Source organism: Sycon ciliatum, chromosome 9 (assembly GCF_964019385.1).
Source record: "Sycon ciliatum chromosome 9, ocSycCili1.1, whole genome shotgun sequence".
Taxonomy (NCBI): Eukaryota; Metazoa; Porifera; class Calcarea; order Leucosolenida; family Sycettidae; genus Sycon; species Sycon ciliatum.
Window position 1 is genome coordinate 13558009 of NC_088651.1, and position 11962 is coordinate 13569970.

Consider the following 11962-nt stretch of genomic DNA (forward strand, 5'->3'; position numbering starts at 1 on the left):
AAACTACAATGTAGTTTGGCTGGTTAGAACGTGGGTGCACAGCTGAGGTGGTTGGTGGCGTTTTATTTAGCGACTTTCTTCAGATTCGCTCCAGCGCATGTACACAATCAGGCCTGTACTGGTCCATGTCCATTAGACAAGTACAGGTTCCTGCACGAGTACGAGGGCACTAGTCAGTACCGCGGAATCCCGCCCGCACCGCGATAGCGGCAAGGGCTGGCCGAACAGCGGTGCATCGATGCTGGCTGAGTATCTATGAAGTACAATGCATGCTGGCAACTGAAATCCGACACCCTGAGCGGTGCGCTCACATCGCAAAGACCCGAAATAGAGGCCGCTAGAAAGTGAACGCGCCGCCCAGGGGGTTGGATTTCAGTTGCCAGCACTGTATGAGTATGAGTGACTGGAACGTGTTTCTCGTATGCACCCAAGCCAAAGAGCATGCACGCGCACTGCAGTGAATTCGCTCTTTCCCTTGCAATTATTATAATTAGTATGTGCATGTTCGCGTTGAAGTCGACCGGTATAGGTCCACTTCTTCGCTTGTGCTGGACAACGAAGGCAGGACTGGAGGATAACAAATGATATGCTGCGGGAAAAAAAAGGTCAAACGATCACTGTATCAGAACCAAAACAGCACAAATCGGAAGAAAAGGGGCAAAAGAACCGCCGAAGTTTAAAGTCAGTGGTGCCTGAACAATGTCAATGAAGTAGAGAGCGCTAGCGTTGCAACGACATTAACAATATTTAATTTTATTTTGGTTACGTAATCGTTGGCGTCGTCCTTGTACATGTACTATTGTACTTTGCGAAACATGCGTCACGTTGTCAAGTGACGACGCGCAGTGGAATCCGTTCCTGCCCGTCGTCACTAGACGATGGGCAGTGGATCCAGTTCGTTCACCTTTGTTTGTCTTTGAGCAGGCATGACTGCGAATTCCCGTGTTTCACGTGATTGTCGCCTTGGAGTCCACCAATGACAGATCAAACTTACTGCGCGTGCTGGAAAGCGCGGTCCTGCCTGCTCAAAGGTGATAGAACTGGATCCAAGCTAAGGTCATACAACTAATAGTAATACTAATACTAAAAAATAGTAGCTACCTCTCAAAACCAAAAATCAATAATGATACTGCCGAAATCGAATCAATGTATACATGTACATGTCTGCATTAATTTTGAAAAAACAAGTTTTACGAAAAAATGCTGGCGCTAGCAAGAGATTTTTAAAAGTGATCGCGGGTTTTTTTCAGTACTACAAGTACATGTAGTGGTACAATGGCGTGCAAAGTAAAACACATAATATTCATAAAATAGAAGAAATCACATTATTATTATTTGAAACTCGGATGTTGAGCCATAAATAAATGTAGAAAGGAAAAAGACGTAAGGATACGAGTTAAGAGTAACTCTCCATCACTGTAACTGGATACTATATACAGTCAGAAAGTGCAATAACTAGACACACAACTGACAAGAGTACTGAGACATTCGACGTCCTGACACCTAGCTTCAACACATCTCCGTAGCGCTTACCGACAGCCTTCCAACTTGGAAGGTTCAAGGTTATGGAAAGACCTTTGGTCTTTCTAAAGGCTTGCCTTCCCCTCTTTGGTCTTTCTATAACCTTGAACCTTCCAAGTTGGAAGGCTGTCGGTTAGCGCTACGGAGATGTGTTGAAGCTAGGTGTCAGGACGTCGAATGTCTCAGTACTCTTGTCAGTTGTGTGTCTAGTTATTGCACTTTCTGACTTTTATAATAGTATCCAATTACAGTGATGGAGAGTTACTTTTAACTCGTATCCTTATGTCCTTCTCCTTTCTACATTATTATTATTATTACTTCAAAATATTATTTCACCGTCCAGTGGCAGAAGCCAATGCAAAGGAGGGGGCGTTAGCCAGCCATGGCAGACACATGGAAACGAGTTATGAAGCAACTATCCAAGATAATAAGCAGTCAGAAAGTGCGATAACAGGGCACAAAAGCTGACATGTTACTGTGACATTCAACGACCTGAGACCTAGCTCTCACACACCTCCAGTACCTTCCCCTCATTGATCTTACCATAACCTTGAACCTTCCAAGCTGGAAGGCTGTTGGTTTGCGCACTGGAGGTGTGTGAGAGCTAGGTCTCAGGTCATTGAATGTCACAGTAACATGTCAGTTTTGTGCCCTGTTATCACACTTTCTGACTGCTTATTATCTTGTTACAGTCGTGGATAGTTGCTTCATAACTCGTTTCCATGTGATTTCTTCTTTTTCAATTATATTCATTGGCTCAGTAGTTAAACATTATTATTCAAATGTAAATTCTGATGCTTGCCTCTCATTTTATCCATCGTACTGAGAAACACACTTAGCACATTTTCAAATGACGTATAAACGAAAATCCGGTGGAACAAAAAGTGGCTAAATGTCTCCACTCAAGAGTTTCATGCTGAAAAGCAATCCTCAGGATACTGGGGCTATACTCGGGTTTGTGTGGTCTTGTTCACTATAGGTGTTATCCCATGGCAGGTATGCAGTGCTAGTGTTTCACAAATTTCGTATAATTATGTACGACCGACATAAACGGAAAAAAGAAAAGGTGTCAGTACCGACGCAATCCACACAGTCAAGTAAGCCAATTTGTAACCGAACGTTTTCGTTCCCTTCTCATCATGGGTAGATACAGGGAATAATGGAAACAAGTGTCAAATACAGCGGCCTACTATTACAAAACTTAAATTGTTTATAGTTGGTCGGGTTTTCAAGTATGAAATGAATATATCTGACTTTTACAATAGTACCAAACAGCAGGTGAACAGCCAAGAAAATAGTTTTGTTATTTCTTCCAGTATGGCTACAGGACACTAAAAAGACCAGTTTATGAATTTCAGGAATACTTGTACTCAAGTAGAGCTACTGTGCATGGCATGCAATAGTGCATGATGTAATGCATGATGTAATGCATGACAGTCATAATGCTCCACCTACATGTATGTTGTGTCCTGATCCCCATGCACACAAGCATCCAGCTAGCACAAGTAGATTGGGGAAAAAGCCTTGAACAAGAGCATGCGCAGTGTGATCATGCTAGTAGTGCTACGGAAGTAGGTATATTACTACTATGTACAGTACACATGAGTACCTATCTAACTAGAGTACATATATAACAAATGTATCAAAGAACATGACGGAATACTTTGGCCCTGACGCGGTGCATGCTCTAAGAAGAACAATATCATTATTATCATTACTGTACAGAGTTTTGGACGCAACCATTATTGGGGGTTATACAATCATGTACCTGTATACTAGAGATGGTATTAGTGTATAGGACGACATGCCACACGGACTGCCTGCTCGGTGTCCATCAAGACGGAGAGGGTGACACTCTGGGTAGCATCAAGACTAAGTGGGTGACACTCTGGGTAGGATAGGAATTTTTCTTGTTCCTCTCCGTAATGTGGGATATCGTACTACAAGTACGTAAGCAGGGGCTGTGCCATGATCTCATTATTTCCACGGGGGTAGATATGGTTGCCTGGTTGAAAGATGCCGTGCCCTTGCAGGTACACCGCTTGTGCCTGAGCCGACGTTGGAAGAGGCATGACGCTCTTGGGTCGACGATGCTCTTGCCAAGGACGGAAGTCTGCCACTCGTGGAATCTGAAACCGTTGGACGGCCCCTCGGAAGACTCACAACGCTACTGCTGCGTCGAATGTGCGGCGGGCGTTCTATTGGCACCTGGGTGATGTGTTGTGTGGCAATTACCAAAGGTGACGGCATGTCCTGTTGGAAAGGACGGGGTGCTCCGTACGGCACTGAAAAGCTACGATTCATCAATTGCGAATACAGTACATCATTTGCCTCTGCACCTACAGCCAATCTCATATTCACAATGGACTTGTTCATTGAGGAATTAGTGCTGCGCGGTTCCAGAGCGTGGGCTCCTGGTGCTGCCGGGTCGAGAGCAAACGGTTCCGCTGCTGCCACTATCGTAGCGGGGTGGTCCAGAGCGGATTGTTCCACAGTGGAAGGTTCCAGGGTAGGGGGTTGTGGAATGAGTTGTCCTGCAGTGGAGTGTTCCGGAGTCGGGTGTTCCTTAGCCGGTGACCTTAGGAAGAAGTCATTTTCCGTCTGGGTTGGTGGGGACGAGGTGACAATAGCGAAGTGACTCGTCTGTGTCTGATTTTTGCTAGTCTGTAGTGCGGATGCTAGCGTTGCACGGGTCTTTTCCAGTTCCACGTCGGCATCGGCTCGCTTCTGCGTCTCCAGCTTCAAATGCAACTCCAATAAATCGATCTAATGCCAGATGAGGAGCACAGAGGGAAGGCAATTCTGAGCACTCGAAAGTCCGTGAGCTAAAGACGATTGCAGTAATGTTTATGAGCACTTTCCAGAACCCTCAACTATGTGTCATTACTTTCTTCTCCTTTAAAATACAGGCAGTGCAACGCATTTCACACTGTAAGCAAAATTCATACTAGTGTCGAGTTTTCGAAATTGAACAGCCGCCAATTTGATTAAAACAAGAGTACAATTGGGTCAACTTCATCGTCGACTATTTGCCCTGGAGTCAACACTGCCTTATTAAAACTTCTCCACAAAGCGATCTCAAAATGAACTATGTGTGAGTATCACCGTTTTGCTTACACAATCATTATAATTATCTCATTGAAAGGACGAAACAGTTCTGTCCGCAGATTGAGTATCTCATTGGATACAACCAACTCTCTCTGCCACAAACCGGGAGGCACAAAGGGGAAACCCCCCTACCAGACTGTAAGTAAGGCTCAAACAATTGTAGTGTCTCAGTGAATACAACTCGCGCAATTGGAAAAATTGAGGCAATGCCGCATCAATGGGAAATCCCCTACCTGGTATTGCATAGACGTCATCTTCTCCATGTGGCCGGTGTAAAGTTCGGAGATCAGCTTATCCTTTTGGTCTAGGTCAGACTTTAGCTGTTCCACTCTCTTCCGGAGTGCGGCACGCTAGTCACAGGGGTACACACAGTCACAAAAACGCAAACAAGTGAGATATACTCTTTATCTGTTTCTCTCTCTCTCTTTCTCTCTCTCTCTCTCTCTCTCTCTCTCTCTCTCTCTCTCTCCCTCCCTCCCTCTCTCTCCCTCTCTCTTTCTCTCTCTTCCTCGCTCTCTCTCACATACAGACACACACACCCTCCCTCTCTCTAACTCTTTCTCTCATTCTCTCTCATTCTCTCTCATTGATTAACATCAACTCCCTCACTCTATCAGTCTCCCTGGCCATTGCCTCCCTGTCGGTTTTTCCAGTTTGTATATGAATCTTGTTAATCTACTCGCGAGGAGTTGTTGCTTTAACATGCGACCTCGTTCGGAACGCACACAAAGCACATTGTGGAATCATGTGGATAGTAGATTCAGATTCGTGATTAATGGCGAGAAGAGCAGCAAGCGATCACATCTCCTGCAGGGCATGTTCAAGCCCAACGCAAAGCACAGGCCACACACTGCGCTGCTGGTCCATCAAGCACAGAATGGCTGGCTTTCGTATAATGACAAAGCTTGTGAGCTAGGTCTGGTACCCTGTGACACGTTCGCCACAAGAATTCGGCACGGCTTCGTCCAAAACGTGTGATTGTGAGCTCTGTGAAGACGGCGATCACTTGCACTGCAACACGTGAAGGTGTACACTTACGCATTGTCAAAGTAAAGAAGTCGAGGGTGGCAAGACCAAGAAACACAAAGGAAAGCATTCCAGTGGCGGATGACAGATGAGTGTTGATCATTCGTTTTCTCCAACATCGTTCTGGCTTCACTACTGAGAACAGTTGGTAACTCACGGAGTTATTGCCTCCAAACCATCTATTTCGCAAGACAGCGATGGGGACAACAGTGTGAAGAGTAGGGCAATACGACATACTGGGTTTTATTTTGTCTGTTGCAAGTGTGGCATCCGATGCTTTACTTTATCGCCCATCCTTTTCGTTGGTTCCTCACTCAGTTGTCGAGTCTCCCCTGTGACTATATAACTGACCTCCCACCATTCAGTTATGTGCAAATTCATCTTGCTTTTTCCAACTTTGCTATGACATGCCTTGCTATGCTTCCATGATGCCATATCACCACTGGGGGCATACAGCCGGTTTTTCCCCTCACTACTGCGTTCGTCAGCGTGAGGGGTTTTCCTGGCTGGCTCTGTCAGGGTGAAAATAACCTAACAGTCCCAAGTAATCCCGTGTCATTGCGTTTTTTCTGGAATCCGATTGCACATACTAAGATGTTGGGACTTCCATGGTGATCTGCGGAGAAAGTATCTGCTCCGAGCGTCGGAGCCAGCGCGTTTTGCCGACTTACTTGTCACTTGATTGACTCACGAATGCGTTTGGAGCGCACGAGAAACCCGTCGAAGCTTCCGCTAGGCAAACTTGCGAGAACGTTCCACTCCTTGCTCAGTACACTGTGATTTTACAGGAACTGTGCACCGTTCTCATTGGAGACCTCCCGTTCTCTTCAGAGTTCACTCCTTTTCTGGCGGACATGTGGCTGCTGCCAACTACCCCTCAATGCGTGTGCTGTTGCTCCTGTTGCCTATGTCTCTCTGTCTATTACGTGGAACAAGAAGAAAAGATCCATGATTGAGTGTTATCATGTCAAGTATAGTGTGTTCAATACACACACACACACACACACACACACGCACGCACACACACACACACACACGCACACACGCACACACACACACACACACACACACACACCGCTGGCTATGTGGCACAGATCCACCTTGAGATAATTGATTTACTATAATATAGTTCCTCTTCGGAGTTGTGATGATTAGGATCACGTCACAGTAACGCAGCATCAGGCGCTGCGGTGTGGAAACAGCCTGTCAACCGTGGATGTGCTGTGGCATGACCGAACCAGCCTTATCAGCAGTCACGCAGTCAGCTAGCCAAGCAGCGATGGCTCAACACCAGCAGACATCCAGCAACATTCGGGTCAAAGATGACATCTAAGCAAAGGCTTCTCCACAAAAGCAATTGTGCGTCCTCCGAGCTATGAAGCCGAGACACCCTACAGGGTCAAGGCGAAGGTACAGCTCCTAAAGCGGTGGGATGTGCGTAGATCAGACCCACCAGCAAGTGGTCAAGAACCGAAGATCCCATTCATTTAAAGTCATGTTGAAAAGTTTACAGTGTACTCAAATATCTCCTTTTTGTTCTCCACTTTAACTATACCCCTCTGAACCGTCCAATCAGCTTCCCCTTTCACGCACTCACCTTCCAACATACAAGTGTCTCCTTTCAAAACACATTATGTAAGCATTTTGTACGTTTCCCTATTGCATAATGAACAACTTTCTAGGCCACGTATCCACTCCCGGTATGCACAACGGAATCCTGACTCTACGTGATTATGACCTCCCTCTTTCTCCGTTATATTTCCAGGCCCGATAATGCGATCTGATTACTGCCCATATGTATCCATCTCTGACATTTTATATTATACTTTGTAAGCGTTTACAGGCAACGCAAAGGAGAAGCTCCATTTTTTTCCGCTGTGTTTTCATTTAAACAATAAAGTTAGATTTGCTCCCCAAAATTGATAATTATTGTCTTCACAGATCGAATTGCGCCTGGGAAACGCCTTCTGTTTCCTGCTAGCCTGCTTATCACAGCTGTTTTGCTCAAGTCACACCGCTGCAATTCAGGTAAGCTTTACCGCTCACTAGCTCCACTCCGAAACACTTATTAAATACCAACCCGAAATCGGAAATCGGGTTTTCCTTTGCTCGAGATGAAATATAAAGAACTCTTCCTCTCCTCTCCTCCATGCGCTCTCACAGCTGACTCACTGCTCACCTCGGTAGCCATTACACACACCAACAGCCATACAAGGAAGGGTTGCAGGTAGATACTGAAATTCCTCCTGACAGCTGTTTCGCCTTCATAAGGCTCATCAGAGGAGGTGATATTGAATAGGATGATATCTACCTGCAACCCTTCCTTGTATGGCTGTTGGTGTGTGTAATGGATACCGAGGGTAGCAGTGAGTCGGCTGTGAGGGCGCATGGATGAGAGGAGAGGAAGAGTTCTTTACATTTTATTGGCCGCATAGTACCGTTCACCATTTGAAATCGAGATGAAATGATTCGAAAATCAAATTTTGGTAAAAGAAAACTGCCCCACATGTGATCCATCAGCTCAAACGTGGGATCTCTAGTTTCTTCTTCACCCAATTTCAGCGCATTACATAATTATTATCTTATTCAATTTGGAGGGCACCAGGGTGGGACTGTTATGTACCCGCTCTCCGCTCCTCATACAATCCACACTTCCCATCACAATGCATCGTCACTTGTGAAATTGCATATCAGAGCTTCGAGCTTCGATTTAGCCGTGTATACTTTACAGCGCATATCAACCGGCCTCCGGAGCAGCAGTTTTCTAATGCATATGGCTTCTACACGCATCAGTGATAGAATTACGACGCAGCTTTCTTTAAAATCGGTGTGGACGGTTAATTAAAACTACTTCTAATTTTTGTATCAGTCGGGGAAGTGAACTACCTGAAAAGAGAAAATACGCCAGACCCACCAGGACTCGAATCCGGGACCTTGCTTGTCATGAGCAATGCTCTAATTTTTTCCAGGAAGTTCACTTTTTGACTGACTCTTTGAATTTGAAGTTCACCCAATCCTTCTCGAAATCAAATTATGGTCTACTGGTACATTAAAACCTGTGTGGGTGACCACTCGGATAAGGCGACCACCTGTACTGGAAGACCACCTGTACTGGAAGACCACCTGTACTGGAAGACCACCTGTACTGGAAGACCACCTGTACTGGAAGACCTGGCAAACATATTAGCATATGAAGAGACGAAGCCAGTCGAAAATCTGATGAGGCCTTTTGTACCACTACTCCTCAAATCAGTGCATGGTGATGATGTGACGAAGCAAAACGATGTCAATTTATACAGCATATCACTCACTCCATTATTCAGCCTGTGTACGTTTCATCGCGATGTTGTTGCCAATATGCTGTATAAATTGAGACTGTTGTGCTTCGTTACATCATCATCATGATTGTAGTGATTTGAGAAGCAATGGTTCGAAAGGCCTCATCAGGTTTACAGCTGGCTTAATCTCTTCGTGTGCTAACAGATAATAAGTACATTCAGGGTCGTCGCACACGGTACGGTCACTACGGTATTGACCGTACCACTATTTGCCCAAAGTACCCCGTGAATCAATAAAATGCACTGATTTGGGCTCTAAATTTCCAAAATTTTCGGCTCAGCCGTCCCTCCCCCACGAGTAAATTGTGCTTTCAGATGGCTGAACGTACCACACTAAAATGCCTTCCGACGCCCGTGACATTTATTCTTTCACTTGCCCACATTACCTCTTTCTCGGCTTGCTTGAGCTGCGCCACCTCCTTTGTCAGTGCCTTCTGGCGTGTCGAAGCACACACGGAGGGACAAAGCATGAGAAAAAAATTAGAACGTACAACGTAGTAAGAGGACAAAAGAGCGATGAACATGGGAAAGGTTGGAACTTCAACACTACATTCATTTCACTCTTAGCCGGGCCGTCCAGAGCTGGGCACTGCCCGAACCTGATCTCCTCTGGTGAGGACCAATTCTTTTTTTACGAAACATAACACTTATCCCTATGCTGAAAAGGAGTTCTATGATTGATGGCATCACAATGATGCATGGAGAACCATTCCGGCTCTGGCCACAAAGAACGAAACGTTGACAAATTTTCCAGATTGAATGTGAACGTGTTGTGCTTACTTTTAGTAGAGAATTGCCTGCAAATGATTTATGAATTCCTAAGCTGCGTTAGGTGTCCTTCAGAATTCGTAATACGCAAAGTGGTTCAGCAAGGATCAAGTAATGGGAAATTGAGTATAGCTTCTTACAATATGGTCCAGCTGTTTTTTCATCCCATTCTGTACCACTCTTCCATGGTGCTCCTTCAGCCTCTCTATCTCCTGGTTCAGCTGGGCACGATCAGACCAAAGACACACAGTGTGTATACAGGCATAAATGTACATTAACGCTTTCCATTAACACAAGTACTTGCGAAAAACACATACACACACCATTGTCCTTTTGACTTTTTGACGCACACAGCCAGAGGTGATTATAGCAATTCTACAGCAGAAGACGTAGCAAATTGTGCTAGGATTGCACCAAATGAACCAAGTTGACATGGATCAGGATTGCGGCGACAAGAAATTTTCGTTAATTTGTCTTACCTTGGCTTCCCGTTCCAGCCATTCTCTTTCTAGATCCTCTTTCATTGTGTCTGCTGGCTTTTTACAACAACCACATAAATAATTCTCTTTCATGACTTGATGTTGCCATGATCTACAAAAACAAAAAATCGAATCCAGGAACGCGAACGCGAGTTACAAAAATGGATGTGTTCTGCCAAGTACACTTACATGCACACACACACACACACACACACACACACACACACACACACACACACATGCACACATACACACACACACACATGCACACATACACACACACATGCACATACACATACACACACCATGTACCATGACACACACACACACCCGCACACACACCACACACACACACACACACACACTCATGCATACATACACACACACACACTCACACTGAACAGTACAAGTGACAAACTGGTCATTTACAATGTGCAATAGTTAGCAGAATGATGATTGCCGTGGTACTGACACCAAGAGTAGATAAATAAGAGTGTGCAACTCCGGGATGGGTTGGCACGCGGCGGAATTTTTTGCTGACGTAATCCTTCCGACGGTGCACACGCTGCGAGTCTTTTGGAAAGCTTTGCCTCGTACACTTGGCCGGGCTTTCATCACAAGGTCGGTGCCCAGCATGTGCTCTCGCACTGTTCTGCGGCAAAATGCACGTTTTTCTGAAAAAAAGCGACGTCAACAAAAAATCCGCCACGGGCGGGGGTATCTGCAGATTGTGCAGAAGAGATCCGGAGTTGCACACTCTTGTTTATCTATTCTTGCTGACACTCAACGACCTAAAATTTAGCTCCATCCCGTCTCGAATGCACACAACAACAGCCTTCCAACTTGGAGGGTGCTCAGTGTTGAGATCATGTGAGAATGGGTGTTTTAACTACCTTTGCCCCATCTAGCCCAATGTTTTCTACTCCGCAGGAGTTTTTGTTTAACCCCTTTAGCGCGAGCGTCGTACTAGTACGACGCACATGAGTTGCATGCCCCACGGCCGTCGTACTAGTACGACGCGCGCTGTACACTGTACAGTAAACCTGCATCTCATAGTCGTGGGGTCCGTGTTGAGTCCATAGTGACTTGTTCAAACTATCGTAACTCACTCAATACCTGGTCGATTCTCACAATCGAAACATGTATCTGCAAGAGAAAACTCTCAGCTGGCGATAGAAACAATCGCCGAAGCGATGCGACTACCGGTTGTTGAGATATGCAGTGCTGCCAAATAATTTTCGCCCCAAATCGGACACCCTTCACCGCCAAAGCTGGCCACATGGTGCGAACTTTCTCCTCCGCAATTTTTTAAAGAGAATTCAAAATATCGCCTAAAACACCATGAAAATTCGCTTTGTTGCCATGGTAACCCCGGAATTGTCATGAATTTTGTGAATGACTAGAACATAACACCAAAAAATGACAACAATTGTATGTGTGAAAAAACGCAAAAAAACAAACAAACAAAAAACAGGAAAATACAAGGGCACTGTCCTGCCCACCATCGTCTCCAAAACCTCACAGCCGGCCCTCCGAGATTGCCAACTCTCGCAATGCATTCACATTGAATGAATTTTGTAATGATGAGTGTGGTCGCACACTGACTCTGTACAGACTGACAGCGTACATGCCATCCAGCCTGATCCAGGCATGTTACTTTGCACTTCCTCAATCCACAGCCAAGCGCTAGCCTTTTTAGAAGCAAATATAGGGTGATTTGTG

General features: G+C 45.4%; 1 protein-coding gene across 2 annotated transcripts in view; it reads right to left on the minus strand.

Moving 5' to 3' along the window:
• Positions 1-3074: 3074 nt before the first annotated feature.
• Positions 3075-11962, minus strand: part of LOC135824816 (trichohyalin-like) — a 22773-nt gene continuing 13885 nt past the window's right edge. The window contains exons 9-13 of one of the 2 annotated variants that reach the window (XM_065337532.1): positions 10241-10352; positions 9902-9982; positions 9380-9424; positions 4863-4979; positions 3075-4287 (exon numbers count right to left, since the gene is read on the minus strand). In XM_065337532.1, the coding sequence (XP_065193604.1) occupies positions 3499-4287; positions 4863-4979; positions 9380-9424; positions 9902-9982; positions 10241-10352 (1144 nt within the window). In that variant the 3' untranslated portion in view covers positions 3075-3498. Of the gene's footprint in view, positions 4288-4862; positions 4980-9379; positions 9428-9901; positions 9983-10240; positions 10353-11962 lie in introns of both variants that reach the window. The other variant, XM_065337531.1, reaches the window with a different exon arrangement.